At 40.3% G+C, this 26,243-nt stretch overlaps 1 protein-coding gene across 9 annotated transcripts in view; it reads right to left on the reverse strand.

Annotated features, from left to right (window-relative positions):
• Window positions 1–26,243, reverse strand: part of plch1 (phospholipase C, eta 1) — an 81,745-nt gene that overhangs the window by 28,295 nt on the left and 27,207 nt on the right. For all 9 annotated transcript variants that reach the window (XM_074642289.1, XM_074642287.1, XM_074642290.1 and 6 more), the window contains 7 exons: window positions 18,411–18,557; window positions 14,235–14,478; window positions 14,001–14,130; window positions 9,912–10,082; window positions 9,232–9,325; window positions 2,618–2,821; window positions 1,835–1,955 (listed from right to left, as the gene is read on the reverse strand). In XM_074642289.1, coding sequence (XP_074498390.1) covers window positions 1,835–1,955; window positions 2,618–2,821; window positions 9,232–9,325; window positions 9,912–10,082; window positions 14,001–14,130; window positions 14,235–14,478; window positions 18,411–18,557 — 1,111 coding nt within the window. The remainder of the gene's footprint in view (window positions 1–1,834; window positions 1,956–2,617; window positions 2,822–9,231; window positions 9,326–9,911; window positions 10,083–14,000; window positions 14,131–14,234; window positions 14,479–18,410; window positions 18,558–26,243) is intronic.

Consider the following 26,243-nt stretch of genomic DNA (forward strand, 5'->3'; position numbering starts at 1 on the left):
CTGTTCTCATACACCGTTCTATACGCTATACCTACGAAAAGTAATGCACTGTAATCCGTAAGTATATCCCAGAAAATCAATTTGCATATAATCCACAGTCGTGAACCAGGAAGTATAAAGAGCAACAAAACGCAGTGAAGGGAGGACGTCAGAGTGGATGGGTGGGTCAAAAACATTGAACTTTCGCCCAGGAGACCGGTGTTTGTACCCCGTGTGAAACCAGAAGTCAACATTTATTGTCACGTAATTTCCGTACTTAAGTTACGCCATTTAATTTACATGTTATTTTAACCCAAACCACAATCTTTTCCTAAACCTAACTAAGCAGTTTTGTTGCCTAAAACTAACCAAGTTGTTTCCTGTGAAGACGAAAGTTGAAGAAACTGACACGGTCGTCTCAGGTTGCTAAATATTCTAAGGAAAACGCACGGAAATTGAGGAATAACTTTTCCTAAGATATCATATGAACTGTTGTTTGAGGATATGTTGCTATACCTATGCCATCATTTTCATTATAGATCAATCTGCCAATTATTTTCTCAATGAACTGATTAATCACCTATTGACTAATCAATTAATCAACTTATCGTATCAGCTCTAACCATAGCATAGAGTCAAAAGACATGAGAGGCAGCCATTAACAGAGTTTTCGTGGGATTGTTCCGAAATTAGGCAGGTTAGGTATGTTGTTGTACCTCTATCTTTATTTTGCTCCCCTGTTTTGTTGAATGTTACCCTATTTTGATCTGCGATTGATTGCCGATGCAATTAAAAGAATAATTTGACATTTTGGGAAATACCCTTGTTTGCTTTCTTGCTGAGATTTTGATGAGAAGATCAATACCTCTCTCATCTGGACGTTAAATATGAAGCTAAAAAGCTTCCTTTAAAACCATATCATAGATAACCTGCTAAAAATGTTTAAAAAAATAACGTTGACAACTACAAAATAAGATAAAGAACAGACGCACAACCTTATTAATTTTGGTGAAACTCCTAACAAGCTATTGCCAAATGTACTTACAGTTTAATTACATGAATTCAATCTAATCCAACACTGTCTGCTGTGAATTAAATATGTGGTTATATAACACAGGCGCTGCACTCATAAGTAGCTGCAATAGATGTCAAAGCGAGCCAATGTGGCAGCAGGAAGCGGCATCATTCACCACTTTGTTTTGGTATTGTTGGACCCAGCAGAGACAAACAGTGGCTCCTCGGGGAGCCAGAGGAAACGCCGCTGAGCAGATGGTCCAGTAATAGGTGCTAATTACTGCCAGGAATCACAGTGTTCTCTGAAAAACACAAACCTGGCTGTCTAAATGTTGCAACTTTCTTGTTAAACCTTGTGGGGGAAAACCTTCCATCAAATTCATAGATGTTTCATTATAGCAGTGTGAGAAGTGCTAGTTTAAAACTAGTTTTATGAGGAAAAATACAGTAGTTCTGCGTCTTTTTTATGAGCGAGCTGATGCTTTTAGGCTATATCTCATCCCATAGGGAAACATAAAGCAACACGATTAGACAGAAGATAACAATATACAATCAATAATACAGTGTTTGTGTACATGTGTGCACGTGGAGAAATGTTGTGCCGTGTGTCCTGAAGCAAAGGATATTATTTGCTCTACTGAATGTCACGGAAATTATGTTTCAAATTTATATGATTGAGTAAACTGAAGGCGCAAAAATGGCATTACTATTTGGCATTCTGGGCCATTTTCTCGCAGTACAATACCTATGGGACAATGGAGGTTTCTTTTTTCCATAAACTGTCTCACACACACACACACACACACACACAAACATACATACTATAGGGTTGTTGACTCACTGGTTATTTATGAAGGCATATTTATTGATGGTCCCTATGACAGACTTGAAAGGTATCTTGGAGGTCAGAGTGTAGCCGTGTTGGACCATCGGCTCTCCATCAGGACCGTCCCAACAGTCCACTGCAGGGAAAAACAGAAGAAATGATGCATGAATAAAACACAGCCATCGTGTTTCTGGTCTCAGCTTCCTGTCTCTTCTCACTGTTCAGCTTTGAATAGAGGAAAAATGATTTCATTTATACTTGATGTCTCAGCTATTTCACATTCTCCTAACGAACACTGGCGTTAAATTATTCTGAGACAGAAAATAGTCGAAATGAAAGTAATGTTCAAGCAATAGCCTGTGCAAGATTGTGCTACTGGGTTTTTTGTGGACCTGTTTTAAAAATGTAATTACCAAACATAAACACAGCAAAATGTGTGTTTTAATGTAAAAACATTAACACAACATGTTCCATAAACAGCCCTACAGCAATCGTTTTATTCCTCTTATAGCGCATACCATTCGATATAGGGTGAAACAGAGTTCAGCAAATTGCCTTTTTTCACAGTCATACATGTCATAGTAGGAAAAACACAACATTAACAATGGCTCTGTTCTATGGCAGTGTCCCAGTAAACCATGGCAGTGTGACAGTGATGCATGGTACCAGAAACTGAAACCAAAGAGTACCAGACAGCTTTTCCTACTGTGACGTGTCAAGGTGTCTTCTATGGAAAAGGGTCATACACAGTCATATTAGCTTTGCATGGTCCATATTTAAATGTAGATGCATGCTTACCTTCTACGCAGCGGCAGCCGGACTGCAGCACCCAGGCATACATGTCAGTCTTGGAGTGGGAGAGGAGCTGGTCTCCGGTCAGGTACGTGTTGTGAGAGGAGGCGATGAAGTAGTTGCACAGAGGCTGCTCCATGTCTTGATTCACCTCGTGGTGCAAAGGGTTGAAAATGTCACATGTTGGACTGCGCATGAAACTTGTGAAACCTGAAAGGAAAATACAAAATGATTGGGAAAAAAATTACTTGGAATCAAAACTGAAAAAGGCATTGTTAAAGAATTCATCTTATTTTCAATAATATGTTATTGCTTTGGGAATTAGATTAAAAAAAAAAAAAAGATGGGCTCAGAAATCATTTGTTTTTAGCTATGCTAGCAATCACCTGGATGGCAATGCTGTCTGTTTGTTGGTCAGTGCAATACTTTGGTCCAGACTGAAATATTGGATGGATTGCCATAAAGTTTATACGGACATTTTTGTTCCCTGGAGAATGTATCCTACTAGCTTTTCACACATTTCACATCTGTGGTTTTGAGATGAAATGTCCTATTGGATGGATTGCCATTAAATTAGGTACAGATATTTATGTTGCCCCACGGGGTGAATTAAATTGTCCAATATTGACCAAATATAAGCCAATGTCACTCCCATCAGCCTCAGCTGTACTTTGTGTTAAAGATAATTAGCAAATGTTAGCATGCTCACAAACTAAACTTAGTGGTAGACCTAATAATACCTGCATGGACCATGTTAGCATCGTCATTGTGAGTGTGTTAAACCAATGTTATACCTTGCCCTGCTGTGGCCCTAGTGACGTAAATGTCCTCATTGTTGTGACCGCGCGGACCATAGACTGTATCAAAGATGCTCTGTTGTGTCTAGAAGGTAACCCACGAGTTGGAAAACTCTCGCGAGATGGTTACGCATTGATCTCGAATAGTTAAGGTTAGGCATTGACTTCTAATAGTTAAGGTTAGGCGTTGACCTCTAATAGTTAAGGTTAGGCATTGACCTCTAATAGTTAAGGATAGGCATTGACTTCTAATAGGTAAGGTTAGGCGTTGACCTCTAATAGTTAAGGTTAGGCATTGACCTCTAATAGTTAAGGATAGGCATTGACTTCTAATAGTTAAGGTTAGGCATTGACTTCTAATAGTTAAGGTTAGGCATTTACCTCTAATAGTTAAGGCTAGGCGTTGACCTCTAATAGTTAAGGTTAGACATTGGCCTCTAATAGTTAAGGTTAGACATTGACCTCTAATAGTTAAGGTTAGGCATTGGCCTCTAATAGTTAAGGTTAGGCATTGACCTCCTAATAGGTAAGGTTAGGCATTGGCCTCTAATAGTTAAGGTTAGACATTGATCTTGAATGCTTAACGAGAGTTTTTGCAAGTTTTTTGCCAGATTTCACAATTTGCGGGTTACCTTCTAGACCAGGGGTCACCAACGCGGTGCCCGCGGGCAACAGGTCGCCCGTAAGGACTAGATGAGTCGCGCGCTGGCCTGTTCTAAAAATAGCTCAAATAGCAGCACTTACCAGTGAGCTGCCTCTATTTTTTTTAAATTTTATTTATTTTATTTTTTTGCTATTGTTGTTTAAATCAGACTTGCATGTAACTTACAAATGACAACATATATATATAAAAACACTTAAAATTTAAAATGTTTTTTGTGTTTAATATAAATGAACTCTGACCTAGTATAGTTCAAAGGTCAGTATTGTGCGCATGACCAAAACGTAGCGTTTGTTGCGCTCATACAAACAAGCTAGCAGACGCAACGAAAATGAGGAGAAGAGTTACCCCAAAAAATGGCAGAAAAAAGAAAGAAAACATATCATTTTCACGACGAATGGGAGGTAGAGTTTTTTTTTACCACTGTGAAAGGATCCTGCGTGTGTCTCATTTGCGGGGCAACTGTGGCGATAGCAAAGCGGCACAATGTGGAGAGACATTTCACTACATGTCACACAAGCTACCATGCTAACTACCCACCGGGCAGCGCACTGCGAGCAGAAAAAGCCCGCGAGTTAAAGGCAGCTTTGTGCAAACAGCAGTCTTTTTTCACTAGACCGGTTAAAAACTCCCAAAAAGCAACCGAAGCCTCGTTTAGAGCTACGCAATTCTTGATGAAGAAAAAGAAGGCATTTACAGACGGGGAGGTTGTCAAAGAAGCAATGATGATAATTGCTAAAACTGTGCTTGAAGACGAGAAGTATGGAACCGATGTACTCTCCAGTCTCTCCAATGTTCAACTCGGGGCAACTACAATGGTAAGAAGAGTGTCGATGATGTCTGGGAACTTGGCCGACCAGCTGGACCGTGATCTGGCGAGGTGCCGGTGGTTCAGCATCCAGTGTGACGAGTCGGTGGACAGCAGCAGTACGGCTCAGCTGATGGTCTTTATCCGGATGGTGTTTGATGATTTCTCCACAAAAGAAGAACTTCTGACACTACTGCCCCTGAAGACAACTACGAGGGGAGTTGACATTTATAACGCAGTGAAGGAGTTTTTGGTGGAAAAAAAGGTGCCGCTGGAAAAGCTGGTATCAGTGACTACGGATGGGGCTCCTGCTATGATCGGCCGACACACAGGATTCGTTGCTCACTGTAAAGCTGACCCAGAGTTCCCAAACTTTCTGCAGTACCACTGCATCATACACCAGCAGGCCTTATGTGCAAAAGTGATCTGCTTTGAGCACGTAATGACTCCCGTCGTGAAGATCATAAACAGCATCCGCTCCAGAGCTAAACAGCACAGAACATTCAAGGTACTTTTGGAGGAGCTGTCAGCTGAATATGATGACCTGCTACTACACACAGAAATCCGATGGCTCAGCAGGGGACGAATTTTGCAACGTTTTTTGTCACTTTTGGGTGAAATCAAAGAGTTCATGCAGTCCAGAGGTGAGGACACCGTGCTGCTGGAGGACACTGAGTGGATACTTGACCTTGCATTTTTAACGGACATTACTGGGAAACTGAACAGTTTGAACTGTGAGCTGCAAGGCAAAGGTAAAACTGTCGCCGATATGATAAGTGCTTTAAATGCATTTAAAGCTAAGATGAACCTTTTCTCTGTGCATTTACAGAGAAAAAAAGTGCTGCACTTTCCCTCTGTGCAGATGGTGCTGAAAGACAATGCTTCTGCATCTGAGGCTTTTGACAAAGTTGCAGAAAAGTACTCTCAGGTCATAAACAGAGTTGGGCAAGAGTTTGAGAACAGGTTTTGTGACCTGGATCAGCTTGAGCCATGTGTGTCGTTCATTTCTAATCCTTTCATGAACGTGGACATATCATGTATTGCTGAGCAGTTAAGTGCAACATTCAGCCTGGATGCTGAACAGGTGGAGATTGAAATTGTAACACTGCAAAATTACCTCCACCTCAAAGCCCATCAGGCTGCACCAAACTTTTGGTGCCTTCTTGACACAGAAAAGTACAGTGGTGTATGCGCAGCAGCTATGAAGGTTGCAAGCCTGTTTGGTTCAACTTATCTTTGTGAATCAGCCTTTTCTGACATGAACTTCATCAAGAACAAACACAGAACACGCCTCACTGATGCACATCTGCAAGACTCACTCAGAGTTGCAGTGTCAAGTTACACACCAGAGTACAACACACTGGTTAACAGCATGCAATGCCAGGCTTCCCACTAACTGACAAAGAAACAGATAACAGATTTGGTGTCCAGTTCAAAGTGTGACATGATTTATTTAAAAATTTGAGAGTTGATTTTTGTATTTTACATGAGTTATTATTTGTACAAACATGGTGCAAAGTAATTCATGATTTGTTAAAAAATGTTAGTGGCTAGCTAGTTAAAATGGGATATTGTGATTTCACAAGACTGTCGTAGAAGTGATCATTTTCAAATGTTTGAAAAATTTGAAAAACATGTGCACTTAGAGAAAATATAAAAATAAAGTGTTGCATATTGATATTTATCTGTTTCTATATATTTGTTGTGAGAAATCATTAACATGATCAGTGTTTTCACAAAGATAAATATCATTAATTATTAATAATAACATAGAGTTAAAGGTAAATTGAGCAAATTGGCTATTTCTGGCAATTTATTTAAGTGTGTATCAAACTGGTAGCCCTTCGCATTAATCAGTACCCAAGAAGTAGCTCTTGGTTTCAAAAAGGTTGGTGACCCCTGTTCTAGACACATCCGTATGGCGCGGACCTGACCTGTCCGCGCAGCCACTATGCTACAAGTGGTAGCATAGCGATCTACTGTGTATATGTGGAGCGTGTTCTTAGCATGCTAGCATTTAGCTCAAGTACACAGAGCCCCGAGCATGGCTGTAGACTCTTCGTTGGTAATTAACACATACAGATATTGAAGTGGAGAAGTCAGTTGCAGAGTTCATGGTGGAACACGGCAAAGTATTTTAAATATTGCTTGTCATGCAGTGAGCCTGCAATATCCTGAAATAAAAGTGCACACCGTAACACAAGAACTTTTCTGTTTCAAACTACCAGCCTCCAGATCATATCACCATCTTACAGCTTCTAACAGTGACATCTACGATATATCTCTTCATTTGCAGGTTGAGCTCCAGGAAAATACCAAAGAATGACAGGAAAGCACATTCAAACCAGAGCGCTGTGGTTTCAAATCAGAGTGGTGAGGTTTGAAACCACGCTACACAGCCAACTTTTTCTTAGGTGGTACTGCATGAAGAGGACTGAGAGGGAAGAAAGCATCCTTTCATCCAGAGAGGAGGGATAAAAAATAAGACAAGAATACCAAGAGCATGGAAAATCGGAAATAAGCCAGAGAGCAGACAAGGGAAAAGAAGCAGACAGTTAATGTTGAAAAGGAGACTGTGGAGGGGAAACGGAAAAATGTGATGCAAATATAAGTATTAAAAAAAATGATGTGGGAAGTCAGTGATCAGACTGGACATGCAATCTCATCACGGTGCCATCATGGCTTAATCCAGATACACCGTATGACATGAAAATACTGTAGGTAACAGCTCATCACACTGTAAAAAGATGTTAACGTGAATGTGTTTGTACATACTGTCACATCTGTGCACAATGCATGTTTAAACACACACACACATTTGGCCTGCAGGCATACTGGTCTGATCAGTCAGACACACACAAGCCTTCATGCCTCCAACAACAAGATTAGTTTCACCCTTCCTTCCTCCTCCCCCTCTCATCTCGTCTCCCCGTACTTGGTCCTCTCATTTCTGTCACACTCCCATTTTCTCTCTCCCACTGCCCTCATTCTGACTTCCCAATTTTCTCACTCCAGCTACCCTCCTCAATCCTCACTCCTTCTTCTCCCTTAAGCTCACCCCTCAGTTGCATGTGGCATTACTTAAAATGGCACTCGAGGAAGAAACACTTGCCAAAGAGAAAATCCCAAAACAGTCGTAATCATTTTTTTGTCTTTTCAGCCACTCATTGTCACGATTAATGCTTTTTTATTATGAGGGGTGGAATTCTGGGTTGATTTAAATGTCAAATTGGTAAATTTGCTCTAAAATGTAACAACAATGGTGATGTAATTATCATTAAATTGCCCTTCAATTTCAATTTAGTTTAAAAAAAGACACAAGTGGTTTTGTTGTTAATGGACATATTAAGGACATATATGCATACCAAATAAAAGTTTTCCTGAATTGCATGTTACATCTGGCTTGTAGGCAAAGATATTTGAGGTTTGCAAAGTGAGTACATACTCTTTTCCATGAAATGGCTCAATAAAACCCTGAAATATTCTTGAGTATAGATTATCAAAATTTGAAAGGTTTATTAATGTTGATGTGTTTAAAGGTATGCTTGGCAGTGTTGTTCAAATACACGTTTTGTTATATTTATTGAAATGCTCATTACATCCCAACAGCAATCAATAAATCAAATGCTCTGACTAAAAAAAAGAAGAAAATTCTGGTATCGGTAGCTGTCGCAGGGACTGTAATAAGCCCATCCAATCATAAAAGCATGAATAAATCTTTAAAGATAATTAAACATGATAAAAAATCTAATTCTAGTGGTATTTCTCAAGTGGAAGAAACACGACTGAGCTAGCCTTTTAACATGGGACACGAGATTGAGGTTGTGATCTAAAATAAAACGAAGGTTCTTTACAGTAGGTACAATGTGTTGAGCAAGAGCGCCAAGAGCAGGCGGAACTTAGTCCATGAATAAATTTAATAGTAATAAAGATTTTTGTTTTGGAGGAGTTTAGCTGAGACATCCAATTTTGAACCGCAGATAGGCAATTATGCAGGGAAGATAACTTAGCTAAGTCTGATGGTTTGCAGGACAAGTACAGCGAAGTATCATCTGCGTAGCAATGAAATTAAATATCACACTGTTTGATAACATTGCCTAAAGGGAGTAAATAAAGGGTTTATAAAACTGGTTCTAGAGTGGAGCCCTGCGGCACCCCGTACATAGATGATGCTTCAGAGGACGTAAAGCCATCAACAGACACAACAAATTTTCTGTTCGAAAAATATGAAGAGAACCACTGGAGAGACGTCCCTGAGATAATAATATGTATATCGTGTTCAGTGTTTACAATGGGGGAAGGAGAGAATCGGGAAGGTGAAAATGAAGATGTAAATTAAGACAGTGAAAGTTACCTTCAATCCCCATGACGCCTCTTTGTTTATTCTCATCAGACAGCTCAAACTTTTCAACGATTTCTGCAATATACTCTGGAGTCACGTTGGCCATCTGTAGAGAAAAAAATACATGATTAGACTCTTTGAGACGTATAAATGACAATGATTTAATCCCATTGTCAATGCTTAATGGAGTCAGAATGATTTCACATCTTTATAACACACTTGTGTTGCTATCAAATTAATTGTCAGCCGTGTCAAACAAGCAGCACAGTCTGAGAACCACATTAATGCCGAGTATCGCAGGCTGGAGGCGGTAAATACAGCATGATGAAAACTGACACCATTGCATTGTAAGAGAAAAGAGTTTGTCACAAACACAAAGAAAAACACTGAAAGAAAAAAAAGAGCATAGAAAAAGTGTAAAGAACAAGAAAAGTGCTCCCATGAGACACAATTTTAAGCATGATAGATGGAGCAGATTCCTCAGGGCAGACAGCTGAGACAGAGGGAGTTAATGTTAGACTAAGGGAGGGAGAACAGGAGCACAATCAATCTCTTTTGTGTGGCTGGATCTCAAATTGAAACGGCTTATTGGGGAGAAAGTAGTTTGGACACATCATAAAAAATGTGTCGGGTTTAACATCACCGGCTGAGCGTTTTATCGCCTCTAACCTGAGACCAGCGTGACCTCTCACCTTCTGCTCGTTGCGCAGGAAGTTGGCCAGCTCCTCCGGCGTCAGGTGATCCTTCCTGTCGCTGTATGCCATCATCAGCAGGAACAGGTCCCGTCTCATAGACATCATCTTGTAGAAGACGGAGAACTCCTCGTACGTCAGCGTGCCCTGCTGGTCGTCCGTGTCTGCTTCCTGTGCGGATGAGGAAGTGATGTAAAATCGGTGACACATTTCAGGCTATTATATTTTGATGGTTATTGAAACTCTGCACAAAGTCAGTGTGATTCTATGTGTGTGATTCACACAGTCCTCATCTGAAACAACAAATGGAAACTTCATGAGGTTGCTTGTTTATGTAGAAAATATAATATGAATGCGGATTATAACTCGACCCTGACTAGATTTTGGAGGCCATAACAAATAAAAAATCTGTCAATGAAATATTCGCAACACATAAACAACCAGAAAAGAACCTTAAGAAAAGAACCCTAAATTCTAATTTGGTTAATAAATAATCTGAGGCAGGACAAAAACCTTATAATCAATGATGGCATTAACCATAAACATACAGTAATAATAATTTGAACTGTAAACTCTATATCAGATTATTGTAAAATTACCACCATACAAACGAATATTGTTAAGAACAAATACAGTATATTGAAGCTCTCATCTGCCTCCCAGCATGCATTGGGACCACAGACTTACAGACATAAGTTTAAAAGACTTATTGATAACATTTTCATGTAGACAGAGCCTTTAGAGTGGTGCCAAATAAAAGTATGGCTTTTTCTGAAAAAAAAAATTATGATTGTGAATTAATTATTTTAAACATTATGGCGGTCCAAAATAAATGTTTTGTTTATCTGTGTGGAAGATATCTGACGTTTGGTATCTCTGGATCGTCAGTTAGTGTGGAAAAAAAACGGATTAATGACTGAGATTGACAGTGAGTGCCTGGCAACGACTTGTTGTGAAGTAAATGCAATGTAACGGGGGAGAGAGAATGCAACATCTAGTGGCTGAATGTTATCAATGTCAAGGCACCTTAAATGTTATGTGTGTAACTGTATTGTTGATGGTGTAAGTGTGTTCTACAATGTTTTTACAGTTCATTCATTGTTACACATTTACTAGTGAATGTGGTTCAACTACAAGTGATGTTCAATTGTTACCAGTCTCCCCAATGTGAATGCTAGGATGGGTTTATTGTTGTGCGGATGGTCTGTTGTTGCTACCACTAAAGCTGCTGTCCACTTTGACATTTTTGCTGAGTTCTTCCCACCCGTGAACTTAACTCCGAGCTTAAAGGACCAGTGTGTAGGATGTAGTGGCATCTAGTGGTCAGGTTGCAGATTGCAACCAACTGAATACCCCTCCGCTCACCCCTCCGTTTCCAAGCATGTCGTAGAACTACGGTGGCCTTCAGGTAACGTAAAAACGTGAAAGGCTCTCTCTAAAGCCAGTGTTTGGTTTGTCCATTCTGCGCTACTGATTGGTAAGGACAAAAAAAAAAAAAAAAATGACCTTCTGTCCTGACAAGAAATCAGCTAAGATGAACACAATGTCAGAGTGAATGGATGTGAGTGAAATGTAATAGCAATTCAGTCTGCTTTATGGCCAAAAAACAATAAGTGATAAGCCAATATCAGCCCTGCCAATATATCGGTCAATGCATAGTCTAACATTAGTATAGCTTTGTCAGCTGTGAAGGTATACACAGGAGAACAGCTGTGCATGTGCAGCTGCAAATTTCCACATCTCTGTTTTTTTTTCTCCATCTCTTGTCATGTTTCTCCCTTTCACACTGATACAAACACAAATTCACACCGGCAAGCCTCGCGTCTTTATGACACAAACACATTACACCTCCAACGAGATTTCTTTTTCCTAACCTCATATCTCGCTACATGTTGCCCGAGGCCACACACACACACACACACGCAGCGTGGCTGGCTGCTCATTCTCTCCTGCCACCTCGCTGTTTCTGCTCGCCGGGATCCGGCGTCTCATTTTACCTGGATCTCACGGGGGCCCATCGACTCCACACCAAATCTAATAATACCGGCTAATGCCTCCATCACACTCCCGTAATGAGCTCGCCGTGTGCATCGGGGACTCGATCACAGAAAGAATCTACACACAACCAGCAGGATAAATCACTGTGATGGACTTCATCAGAAATGCGTGGACAGAAAACAAACAGATTCAGGGGATTTTGAGCAACCACACAAGCTGTTTTCCGGTTTGCGACGCCGTTATCTGCCAATGCTTAAATGGAAAGAGATAAATTATTGAAATTTCCCATCTAATCTAAACCCAAAGAGAGATTTTTTTTATAGAACGAAATTGCAGTTTAGCCCATTATGAAGTGATGAAAACACTTTGAAATCCACTGTATCAACTCTAAACTGCTGGGGGTGGAGAAGCAGAGGATTTCGGGGGATAATTTCGGGGGATACTTTTATCAAATGTAATATTTCATGGCAATTTCAATTATAAGTTTCAAGATCACACAGGGCCACTCTTATAATTAACAATAACCCAAGTGAACTGCAGTGAACCTGAGGCCCTGGAGGGTCTGGGGCCCCTTGGTAGTTGCCTGTTTTGCCCAGTTGATAATCCAGGGGCGTGTCTAGATAACCCGCAAATTGCGAAATTGGATCTGAGATCTGCAAAAACTTGCAAAACTCTCATGAGACTCACAGCCCGACGACTGATCCTAACCTTTACTATTCAAGATCAATGCCTAACCTTAACTATCTTGCAATAGTTTCCCCAACTTGCGGGTTCCCTTCTAGACACTACCGTAATAGCATCTCTTGCCATGGTTTCATCTGATTCATTGTTATCTGACTATAATGTCCCTGGTCACATTTATCGCAATCTCGGAACCCATCGGCTATTGATCTGACAACGATTCCGAGCTTCTGGAGGCAATGGCCAATATTTCAGGGGTTGAGTTAGAACAAAACGTGAAAATCTCTTAAATTTGTGTTAACCACAGACCTTATTTCACGCATCTAACCAAAAACTCATTCAAAAAAACATTGACTTCGACAAGTGCAAAAATGCTAACTCATTTTCGGATTTTAGAACGCTGTATTCTTCTTTTTGAAGAAGAATACAGCACTCTATGAGTAGACTGGGTGATGTCTTTGTCATAGTAGGATTCATAATTTAGCTTCCGGTGTAGCCAGGCCAAGACTTCCTCTTCCATGTGTTGCTCATTGTTTACAGTCCGATTAGCAACTTGAGACGCAAGACTGAAGTTGGAGTTGAGAGACGACCTGTACGACCGGATTGTTTCACAAGTAGCCAGTTTACAAGCTAATTTTAAGATGAATCGTCGTTAGACGATTGCCGATGGGTTCTGAGATTGTATTTTGTCCAATGCGTTCCCCCTCTCCACAACCAAAGCCCGCTCAAACGTGATTGCTCAATACTAAACTTTGCAGTCCTGTTTTTACTCTGCCTGTCGTGCATTCCTCGGTCCCTATCTGACTTCCTTGTCAGAAATAAAAGATCAAAAGAAAAACTCTCTGATCTCATAATTAACTATCCAATTAAGATGGCTGTTCAAAGTCAAGCTTGCCTGCTAGAGCAAAGACAAATTTGTGTTTGTGGTCAATAGATAAAAGAAGAAAGTGAAAAAGTGTTGCACTATATCCCACATTAGAGAAGCCAATAGACACTGTATTTGGATTTCTGACATTATTCAATGTGACTTCTGTTTTAAAAATTGAAGCAGCCCTCTCCTCACACTTCTTCATCTTTTTCCTCTAAAAGTGTCTCTCTCGCGTATGAACATATGAAATATTACTCGCACAATGATTTGAATTACACAAATGCACATAAAAATAAAAAATGCAACAGCAATGTGACGTCAGTGACCTTAAATATTTATACACAAGAGATTTAATGTGTTCAAATGAAACCAAACCTAATCTTTATTTAATACGAGGGCTTGATATACGTATGTAAATGTTTTGATAATGGATTTCTATTCACGGATATGGTGATGCCTCAAAAATTAATGTAAGAGCAATTTAGTGTATAAGGGAGATGTGAAATTTTGAAATTAATAGTGAAATGGCTTCATATTCTGACCTGAAACATTTGTTTGACCTTCCTGCGCGGCAGATTGACATTCAGCTTGTGGAGAAGTTGGTAGATCTCTTCGATGTTCAGGAGACCGTCTCCGTTCTTATCGGCTTCCTCAAACGTCTGCTTCAGCCACGTTACACACACACATTAAGGAAAATGAGGTGTGTATCAATTATCATAAACTCTGGATACAAAGTGACATAAACACTCAATTTGTATCCTTTGTTTGAAGGATATTGGTCGTGTGTACGCTGCCGTTTGGCCAGCGAGTCCTCGTCACTGATCCCGGCCATCAGGTAGCGGAGGCCAGTTATCCAGGTTCTGGCTTCTTCTGCATTTGTCGTCACCAGGTCGAGGGACTCCATGTGGTTTCCGTGGTACACTGTGAAGCAGCAGGCCGGGTCAAAGGTGCCTTCTGCATGCCGATGGAAGATGTCCGATTGACCGCCCTCTGTCACTTTGTACAGCGAGTCAATGGTGACTGGGGAAGTTGGGTGGAAAAGAAAAGACCAGTTTGGTTATTAGTAAAAAAAAAAAGGCTCAGTAGATTTCTGTCTAGTCAACATTGAATTACAACTTGAATGATAAGGCTCGTGATATTCTATGTTTCTATGTACAAAAATGAATTTATCCTACAATATTCACTGACCTCCATTGTTGTCCAAAAACTATTAAAAACACATCCATGAGCCACTGGGTGACATTTCCTTCATTACCGTGAGCATGGGCACTGTAGTTTATTTTGACTCAAGCCCACCAACACGTTCTCATCCCAACTCGTCACATACCGCTGCTTTGTCACGCTCCCTTGGCGTCACTTTATTTTCAGCATCAAAACCACTATAGTTACCCTTGGTGTCACTTTAGGTTTAGGCAACAAAATCCCTATAGTTAGGTTTTGGAAAGAAATACATGGTTGGGCTTAAAACTACTACATTTGTACAGTGAAAATGACACTGAACGTTGTGAACATGGGACACGAACAAACAGCTGATTGTAACGTGACGCACGGAACATGAACAGCGGTCTCTTGGATGAAAGCCTTGTTTGTTGGACCCATCCACCTGTGTCTTTTCGCTCTTTAAACTACATCAACACACTCCCGCCACAAATTCTCTGAGCGTTTACTGTTGCCACAGATGGGTTAAGATTATAATTAATGGAACGCCCAGTGCGTTTCATACCAGCACTAAAGAGTGCCTTGTGCAGCGGTACTGAACGCTGACTGCTGTGACAAGTAAGGGATAATGTACAGCGAGGGGTCAACCGGTCAGGGTTTATTTCATGATAGCAGGGAATTTGTATTAATCTGCAGATGAAAATAGTCATCCTAAAATCTAGTATGTGTACTACTGTTTGCATAGTGTTTGTTAAAGACTACAGTGCACAAGTGCTATAAAGTATTGGGTCTTTTAAAAAAGTCAAACTCTATGTGTGTGACCTGTTTTTTAAAGATTTACTGTTCAGTAGGGATGAATGGGGCTTGGGGCCGAGAGCCACAAACATGGTAGGGAAGTCGGAAAGTATTGAAAGGCAGACTAAAACATTGTTGGTTTATTATGATTTGCTGAAATTGGAAAAACATAGAATAACACCAGCCTTACCCTTTAACACTGTGACCATCCCCAGTATAATGACAGAAGGATGGAGTCGACAGAATAATCAGACACGTTTAAAATGGAATAATGGGAAAAAAACTTGCTTATCTTTTTCAAGAATAACCATGACCAAAATTAACTGAGTTCCTCTCTTTCTCAGCTTTTCTCTATCATGTGTAAAAAAAACAATAAAAAAAAACAGAGTAAGCAGTTCCTGTAGGCTACAGAGTGCATCACGGTTTAATGAGATTGGAGTACAAACTCAGCTATTTTTGATTCTGTGTCTTTGTTAGGGAAGAGAAACAGCCTGCAGTGAACTACGTCCTGTTCTACATATTTACACATGTCTCTTCACCTTGCTTGTCTTCTCCTCACGGTAGTGTGAACTTTTAACACGGCATCGTTCAATTCAATCAATTCGTTAATGACCCTCATCAATGCACTAATGTGTTTTCCTCAGAACAATGAACTGTAATGTTTTGGGGAAACATCATTGTGTTTGATTAATTGATTAAAGAATTAATGAGTCTATTCAATTAATTGCCTTTTTACCCACCCCAAAATACTTTGTCATAATCCATTCCAAAATTATCTCCATCCTTTTCCCCATTACACTCTCATCCCGTTACATAATCTCATCTCTGAAATTGTGATATGACTGAAAGTAACAATGGGGCAGCCTTATGTTGATCCTGCTCAGACAGATAGCACACACACACACTAAAAGAAAGAACTGGGCAGCTGTTTGTTTCTCTTAATCGTGTCAATGGAGAGGATCTAAGAGGCTTATCTTATGCTGACAGCCTACACATACACAAGTAAGGACAGGTCCATAGACAGACGTATGCTTCAGTAGGTTGAAACATGAAACAAGTAAAGTAAAAAAAATTGACAGTGATGCTTGAGGGGGCCATGAAATATATGATGATAATCCCCTCAGAGCCAGAGCCCTTTGTAGCATGATACCTGCTACAAACAGGCGTACAAAGCTCAGGATTTCACATCCTGAATTATGTTTGTGGGTTATGGGTTTAAGAAGGCAAAAGCACTTACGTTAAGGTGAGGAAAAGATTGTGGTTTTGGTTAAATGTTAAAGGTGCAGTGTGTAGGATTTGGCGGCATCTATCGGTGAGGTTGCAGGTTACAACCAACTGAAATTTTGTGTGTGTGTGTGTGTGTGTGTGTGTGTGTTTGTGTGTGTGTGTGTGTGTGTGTGTGTGTGTGTGTGCGCGTGTGTGTGTGTGTGTGTGTGTGGATACAATACTGTATGAAGTCATTCAAATGACCCCAGATAACTGAGATACTCAGGATAAGCAAGTGAAAAGTTTCGGGAGCCTGCTTATCGTTTTTTTCTAAATGAGCTGAAAGTGATCAAACATGAAAGAAATCCTCCAACTGTATGTGTCATTTCCTCTTTGATTTATAAGGAATATTGTACTGTGATTGATCCATGCAACTTAAAGGTACAGTGTTTAACATCTCGCTATCTTGCAGTGAGGTTGCAGATTGCAACCTTTCCCATGTCCCAAGCGTGTAGGTGAACTACGGTGGCCGACGCATAAACGTGAAAATGCCCCCTATGAAGTCATGTGTTGGGTTTGTCTGTTCTGGGCTACTGTAGAAACAAGGCGACTGGCTCCGTGAAGAGGACCCGCTCCGTATGTAGATATAAACGGCTCATTTTAAGATAACAAAAACACAACAATTCATATTTTCAGGTGATTATACGCTAAAGAAAACATACTTAATATAATAATATTTCTGCCAATAGATCCCCCTAAATTCCACACACTGTTACTTTAATAAACACTTTGTGTCACACGCTTCAAGTCACTGTGGACTCTTTCTGTATTAAACCAAGACCACAATCTTTCCCTAAACGTAACCAAGTGCTGCCAGTGCCTAAACATAACCATACAAATCTTTAATAATGTTGTAGTTGTTGTGAACGGATATTGTTTTGCAAAATCATTTTAGAAGAAAACAAATGCAATATTTAGTCTGTGAACATTTTACTTGATCAGTTCAGTGTCAACATTTTTGCGCCTTGCCATGTTCGTTAATTACAACATTTCTTTGTTAAAGGCAGAATAGGATTTGTTGGTTGAGGGTGAAAACGAACCCCAGATTCACTCTTATGGAACGAGCTTTGTCCGCTTGGTGTTTTGCCTCGCTATATTTGCGTGAGTTTTTTGCTGCTGTGTCCGCCATTTTCGTAACTTCCTCTTAGATGCGTGCTTATGATCTGGCACGCAGAAACATCCCAAACACAGCAAAAGAGAATATAGACCGAGCAGGGCAGGGTCTCTGCAGATACACACCGCTACACACTTCTAGTGGGTCATAAGTGATGACTGAGATGGATTATTTTTGTATGAGTCTATAATGTATTGTTTTTTAGGAAAATCCAATTCATTCTGCCTCTGCTACTCAGTCTGTAAAATATGATGCTTTCAATTGACAACTTGGTTAGTAATTTTATCATTCGCCTTTGTTTTCTCTTCCAAATAAGTTTGTCTAGCCTGGTTTGTTGCTGACTGCTCATTTTTCTTACCCTTTAGACTTTTTAGCAAAGTAGTAGAAACTCCAGTGATTTAGAGTTGCACAAGTGTGGGCATAAATTTAGAAAACAATGGTCTAAAAACAAGCAGCAAACGCTGAGATATCCAGATTTTTAGTCTCTAGTAAAGGTCAAGCTCCAAAAATGCAAGAACCTACAATTCCCTTGATGCAACTCCATAACGTCTTTCATTAGACCTACATCTTTCAAACTCCACACCGTGTTATGTATGTGCGTGTGCCCATGCATACTCACTTTTGGCCTTCTCACTCTTGCGTGACGGCCTCCAGCGAATGCAGGAGCGATGATCATCCAGGTAGAAGAGTCTCACCAGCCCTTTGGATCCTGCCTTCAGCTTCACCATCTGTGTCCCGGACTGCATCACACTCATGCATCGCTCCACTGCAGAAGAAAAACACACAAACACAAACACTGGAGTCAGTGGAGCTCTATATTAAGACACAAAGGGAACAGGTGTCTGGCTTTACTTGTCTTTTCTCAGGAAGAAGTGAGGCAAAGTGTCACAGTGTCGCACAATTAGCGGAGTCGCCAGCAGCTGATGTGGGTCAGAGTCCAAGCAGCAACAGAGATGCGACTGTGTGGACACACAGGGCTGCTTTTCTGTTTCCCGCTGACCTGCTGCTGAAAGCAACCGAGCGAAGGAAGAAAGAGAGAGATCTCATAGAGAGAGACAGAGCTGATGTGTGGTTCTCTGTTCTAAGCTTCACAGAGGGCCTGTAGGCTGATCAAGAAGAAATCTACACATCATGCTGAGGCAGGTGGAAGATACTGCTACATGAAAGGCTGCCTAAAACGTAGTAAAACCGTTTTAATCTTGCAGTGATGATTTAAAATACGGGTTTACCCAACCAAAAAAAACAATATACTTTGCTACTTGCCTCTGCAGATAGTTTTGCTTTTTTTGTGATTGGATTTTCAGCCTCTTGCCCAGTACAACAGAGGTGCAATTTAGTTTGCATTGAAAGATGACTTAAAAAATGCAAAGGCAAAATATCTTTCCAGAATCGGTGTCCCTGTTATGCTGGATTGTCCACAAACCTCAATTTGCATTGGAACTATTTCTTCGGTAGAAACTAGTCCCAATTAAATCTGTCCAATGGAGGTTTGTGGATCATCCAGACTAACAGGGACACTGATTTCATAATGAAATATGTGCAAGTGTTGTGATACTGTGCAAACTAACTGCTGGATAGCTGCAGAGGTTAAGTGAGAAAATTCTGCTTTATTTTGTAATTTGGGACGACGGCTGTTCTGAAGCCTCGAGTTTGGCATTTTGGCCGTCGCCATCTTGTTTTTTTGCAACCAGAAGTGACACGAGAGGGTGGAGCTATTGTAATTTTTCTTTGTTTTATCATTTTATCATATATCATTTGTGTGTGAAGCACTTTGTAACGGTGTGTTTTAAAAGGTTCTATATAAATAAAGCTTTAATTACTTACTTACTTACTAAGAGCAAATTAATACTGAATAAGACATTTTTAGGTGACCTAAACTTTCATGAACTGAAAACACACTGTGAAAGGATTAAAGTTGTTAGACCAAACGCGGACAGCACCCAGACCGGACAACACCATGGTAGCAACCTGTCAATTACAAGGTAGCCCCGCCCTAAAGCATACCCTGCTTTATGGTCTATTTGACTCTAAATGTGAACATAAAATACTAAATAAAAATCATGTTGTATTGAAGAAGACTTGAAACTAGCGATTGAGACCATAAACTCATGTTTACAATGTTTACTGAGGTAATAAATCAAGTGAGAAGTAGGCTCATTTTCTCATAGACTTCTATACAATCTGACTTATTTTTGCAACCAGAGGAGTCGCCCCCTGCTGGCTATTAGAAAGAAAGCAGGTTTAAGGCACTGCTGCATTGACTTCACTTTTCTAACCCAGATGTTTCCCACTGAGGTGAATTCACCCTTTAAACAGGTTGAATTGGATGTTGGGTAGCAAGGTGTTGGTACCAGTTGTTACTGCATCACGGCTGATTTAAATACTGTGGTATTTATAAACGCCTCTGCCCCATCAGCTTGAACACCGACACACCCACAAGCTGAATGCAAACCAGTGCTTAACATTTTCACGTTGAGCGCAGGCAGATGACAGCTCACCTTCTGTTCCTGCAATGCATTGTTGTGCTACAGAATACAGAATGCATCATATGCTCTGAAAGGAAAACTCAATTTCTAGCAATCATCTACGGGCGACGGTTCAATTAAAGACACTTGAAACGAAAGAGGGAAGGAAAATAATGGTGGAGTGCTCAGAAGAGGAGAACAGAGAGGGACTGAAATGATGGTGAGAAGTGACTTTGTGTTTGATTGCTTGACTGCCTGGCACTGTCCGGCATCGAGAAAGGATAAAAGACGAAACTTCAAACTTTTTACTTTTGGTGACAGCTGGTGGCAGGGATACAGACGGGGATGACAGCCGAGAGATTGTGGGATTTCCGTCCTCATTAGTGGAGTGTGTGCATGCATATGTGTGTGTGTATACGTGCGTGTGTGTGAGTGCATGTGTTTGGCTATGGATATGTGTGTGTACTGTAGCACGTGTTTTCATGTAGGCATGCAATATGTCTTCATGTCTACAGTCTGTTTACATGCATCAGTATACACATAGAATTTGTCTTTACATAAAAAGCTTGAAAAACAGCATTGTTAACAGATCATGTGAAGAAATGTTCATATTTATAATTCACTCTATACAGCCTTGGCTGTGAAGTACTCAGGAACTATATTTTACTATCATGGGACATAAGTCCCACTCTCTTCACAAGACTCTCTTTCCCCTCTCTTAAACATCAGTTTAGTTTGATGATAACTCTTGACTGCAGTGAAAGAACAGAAACCCATATAGTTGAAGAGGATGCAATAAAAATGTGCCTCAATAGAGCTGTCGACTTTACAGCCTCCACTCTTGAGCTGATAAGAGTTCAGGGGCTTTCTTAAGGACACTTCAGTTGGTCGGATGCTTGTCAAGGACAGGCCATCCTTGTAAGAGGCAATATCCAAGAGGCACACCAATCCTTAAATTATCTACTGGTGCTGAATCATAACGGGTAGTGAAAGATGAAATAATTCCTGGGCACTGCCAACCCGTTCTCATTCCCACGGCTCAAATACTGACTCTTTGTCACGGCCGACGGCATTCAATATTGCCACACAAGGCACACTTTCGCACCAGGCTTTCCATAACAATTTAAACCCATCTGTGGGAACAGTAAACACTCAGGGAAAGTGCTGCGGTGACGTAGTTTAAAGAGTGAAACAGAAACACAGGGCGGGCGGGTCTAACAAACACAAGAAGGCTTTCATCCAGGAGACTGCTGTTTGTGTCCCATGCATTACGTTTCACTTTACAATCAGCTGTTCCTTCGTGTCCCGTGTTCACAACGTCATGTCACATTTGCACTTTAAAAAACATAGTCGTTTTAAGCCCAACCATGTAGTTTTTTCCCAAACCTAAAAGAAGTTTTGTTGCCTAATCCTAAACAAGTGTTTTTGTTTAATTTACAACATTAAGTACGTGTTTACTGCAACCGAAAAGTGACACCGAGTGGTCTGACAAAGCGTAGAGAGTCAGTATGTGACGAGGTGGGATATCCATCCATGGATCTGGGTTACACCTGGATCGTAGTTGCTGCCGCGGCCCTGCTTGACACCCACTGCTACTATCATTATTATCGGCCTTTTTATTAATAGTAGTAGTCATATTTCTATTATTCTCTCAACCAAATCGGTCGAGGCAGATGGCCGCCCAGCCAGAGCCTGGTTCTGCCCAAGGTTTCTACACGTTAAAGGGGAGTTTTTTCTTGTCAATGTCGCCTAAGAATGTATGCTCATGGGGGATCTTTTATAGGGTCTAGACCTGCTCTATATGAAAAGTGTCTTGAGATAACTTCTGTTATGATTTGACGTTATATAAAAATAAATTGAATTGAATTGAATCAAATTGTTTGTTCCCAATTCTTCTTTTTTTCCTACGCAGACATGCCTGATAACAGTTCAATCAGAGATGGTCTTCTTTAGGTAAAGACATTAAATGCGAACACACAATATAAACCATTTAGATAGATTTCAGATGCTGCTCTGATCTGTTACATAATACCGGACCACACCACTGCTTGCAACCAAGGGAGGTTTAAGATATTGTCGACAACTCAATGTGTGCAATCCCAGACTGCCAAAAAGGGAGGTGAGAACTAGAAGGAATTTCACACCTCTTTGAACTTTAATCCCTCAACGTGATGGGAATCTTCTACAACACACGGTTTAAGACAGCAGGAGGACTCACAAGAACAGCATACCGTAGTTTGGGTGTGAAAACAGTTGTCAACTACAAGCCTTTATGAACTGGTACCAAAATGTACTATAATACCAATCTTAATCATGAACCCATTATCTAATAGCATTTAGCTCTGCTCAGGGTTCCCATGGCACATTTCCAACATTTTGGACCAATGAAGAAAATAAAGTCTGCAGCAAAGACCACATTCACACATTAGCAGTAGTACCCCAGGATAAATCAAAACACTTTTTTATCGTTATCATTATATTTCAAAAATTTGCATTGCATGTTTTTCAAAAATTCCTGGTTAAAGGACCAGTTAGGGGGATTTATTGGCAGAAATGGAATATACTGTTAATAAGTATGTTTTCTTTAGTGTTTAATCACCTGAAAATAAGAATTGTTGTGTTTTCGTTACCTTAGAATGAGCCGTTTATAAATTAACGTGCCCTCTTTACGGAGTCTATATTGCACCACATGTTTCAACAGTAGCCCAGAATGGACAAACCAAACACTGCTAAATTGTCCTGCTTGGGCCGGAGTCAATAATGTTACTTGCTCCCGATGCCGCTACTCTCTCTCTCTCTTGCTTCACTACTCACTTCCTGTACAAACACACTCTACACACTGGCTTTACTCCAAAAGACCTATGCTACAACTGGCTCTAGAGAGAGCCATTCGCGTTTTCGCATTGGCCACCGTAGTTTTCCTACACGCGTCGCACAAGAGAGAGGCTTCAGTTGGTTGCAGTCTGCAACCTCCTTGCTAGATCCTACACACTGCTCCTTTAAGATGTTAGGTATATACTGTATGTATCCTACAACCAAATGTACAAATGCCTGTAATCAGAGATGTTATTTTCTGCAAAAAAACAAAACCATGTTAGAAAGCAAGCATGGAAAATCTGACAAGGGAGCCTAATGACTCAATCTTCTGGGTTTAAAAAACTGCAAACTGTAACAGTTTATTAGCCCCTTGGAAATATGAGAAATTACAAAATGTTCTAACGTTGTAAGACATTTGTAATCTTCTTTCCTTCAAGGAATCACGGAGGCACACACACGTATTCACAAGAATATTAAAATGCATTTTCTGAGACGACATGGTTGATTATCTTCAAAGACAAGTAAAGTCAAACCTCTCATGGATCGAAAACACATATATAAGCATACTTAACACGCTGAGCAGAGTACTTGTTAAAAGGCTCTCTGTCCTGGGGAGGGGCTTAGCAATGACACAAATTTTGTTCTCGATATTCGATGACTTCTTTGAGTCAGAGATGCTCTCTCCAGGGACAATATTAAACACATACAAGCGTAAGCACATGGCCCTGAGCTGTGTTTGTTATCTCCAAAGGTGCATGACAAATGCATCTTGAATGCACTAATGGTCACACAACCTGCCATGCTGATAACACAGTGGAGTACGTGGGAAGAGAAACAAGCAGTCATAAATAAAACAGTAAACTTGGGATCTTTCCTCAAACAGACTTCACTACTGGCTTACCAAGGCAAGTCTTGGCATCCTGAGACACCATGTGGAGAAGTTGGCCTTCAGGGCTTTAAGGGTTTATTTTAACCCAAACCACGATCTTTTCCTAAACATATTCGAGTAGGTCTGTTGCTAAAACCTAAGGAGATTTCTGTCAGAAAGCCCTGAAGGTAAACTTCTCCCATCTGCATGATTATCAACAAACAAAAAGAAAATGACATCACATATTGGAAGAAAACAACAAAACAAAGAGACAATTAAAATGTTACCTGTAACTAAAGAGAGACTCAGCGTGCACAGCCCAGCTATAGAGAAAGGTCGGCATAGACACAGCTGGAGGAGAGACTCTGCTCCCGATGTGAAAGACAAAGAGTCAGAACCACATTTCCTCACCTCATGCCCCAAACACCAGGCCCCGAGAAATGAACGCTTTTACAGTATAATAAAAAATACACCCTGAATTTGAAAGCATAGCAGATAATAGAGAAACTCCCATATTTACTTGGGAAAATGCCCAAATGTGAGATGATTGCTGCACAATTCATCACCTCATTTTATGACCTGTGGAAAACTAGTGGAAGCTGAGAAACGCAACTCTGTATTCAGAGTTCATTGTTTGATTTTCTTTCTTTTTTTCTTTTTTGTATACATCAGTCAACCTGGTTAGTAGGCCTATAATTTATCTGGTTTATTAAAACCTGACTAATATACATTATTTGATTTGTAAATAATGTAATGACTACATGTTGCTATTTTAACATGGTTGCTATATATGATTAGAATATGATTAATCATTTGATCATTCTTAATTATTCCTTGCTCTCTCCACTGATAGTGATACCCACTGTGTGATTGAGGGTCTTATGTAAGAGATAAATACACACCCTAACCCTCCATCAACGCACACTTCCACAGTCTCTCACAGAGAGCGAGGGTTACTGTGTTCTGCTATTTTCTTCATTTTATGAATTGTACCTTTTTCTTTATAATCTCATTATTACTTGACACATTGGCAATATTGTCCTTGTTACATTAATGCCAATGAAGCATATTGAATTGAATTGAACTAGCGTTGTTCCAACTCCTTAGAGATGAAGGAAATAATGGGACACTGAAGAGACAGAAAGACTCGCAGAAAGAGAATTAATCAGAAACCAAGAAAATAGGCCAATTTTGCATTATTTATCTCATATAGCCACTTCTGAAATTCACAGCTTCGTTAACGCTGGAATTTAATGGAGGTCACTGTCAAATGTGAGCTTACTGTAGTATTGATCATATATCTGCAGTCTCTGCTGCAGTGAACATGCATGTTCTTCTGGGATCTTCGATCTCACACCATTTCAGGCTACAAAATCCACAACTCAGACATGACAAGCTTCCAGCGACACTTCTCATGCCCCATTCTCCCACAATTCCAGAGGAGTATAAATATGTAAGAGTGTTTTTCCGAGAGGCAGTCAGATATATTTCACAAGAAAATGTGAAAAGGGAATATAGAAGTCTGCTTTTTTTTCCTCCAGCTCAACAGCTCTCCAGAAATAGAGGACTGACATGTGCAGGTATCAATTTATCATCTGTTTTTCTGTTGCTTTGTACCGAAACACAACTGATATTACTCATTCAGCCGATTATGCTGTTATCAGGCCATTAAATAGGTGTTATCCGTCGCTATAAGCACCATAGATGTGGGTCAATAGGGGCCCACTACACCCAGTAGTTGGTTTTATCATCTATTCACATGGTAGATCACCGCAGGAAAGAATAAATGAACACAACAGCGACCTCTAGCGACCGTAGTAATTATGACATGAGCAGAAGCGGAAGTCAGGCGCTGTATAGACGGCCTGAAACTCCATATCGGGGGCGATAGATGGGACAAATCACAGGGTTTTCACCCAGACAGGGGTTTACATCCCACGTGAAACCAACAACGTGTAGTTGTCTTTGTGTTCACAAGCGTTAAGTTTCACTTTCACTTTTGAAACGTAGTTACTTAAGTCAAAACACAATGTTTTTCCCTAAACCTCACTATGTGTTTTTGTTACCTAAACCTAAAGAAGCCGTTTTGTTTGTGTTAAAAATATAGCGTTTCATTCCGTTACAATATGTTAAAACGTGTTGCTTTTAAGTTTCACTTTCACTTTTACAATGTAGTAGGCCCCTAATGACCCACATCTATGGTGCTTATTGCAACCGATAACGCCTATTTAATGGCCTGTTTTTATTGCTTTTTGCTTCGTTCTCCAGTCGTCTATCTATCCCTCTTACTCCTTGACATTTC

The sequence above is a fragment of the Sebastes fasciatus genome, chromosome 7 (assembly GCF_043250625.1).
Source record: "Sebastes fasciatus isolate fSebFas1 chromosome 7, fSebFas1.pri, whole genome shotgun sequence".
NCBI lineage: Eukaryota > Metazoa > Chordata > Actinopteri > Perciformes > Sebastidae > Sebastes > Sebastes fasciatus.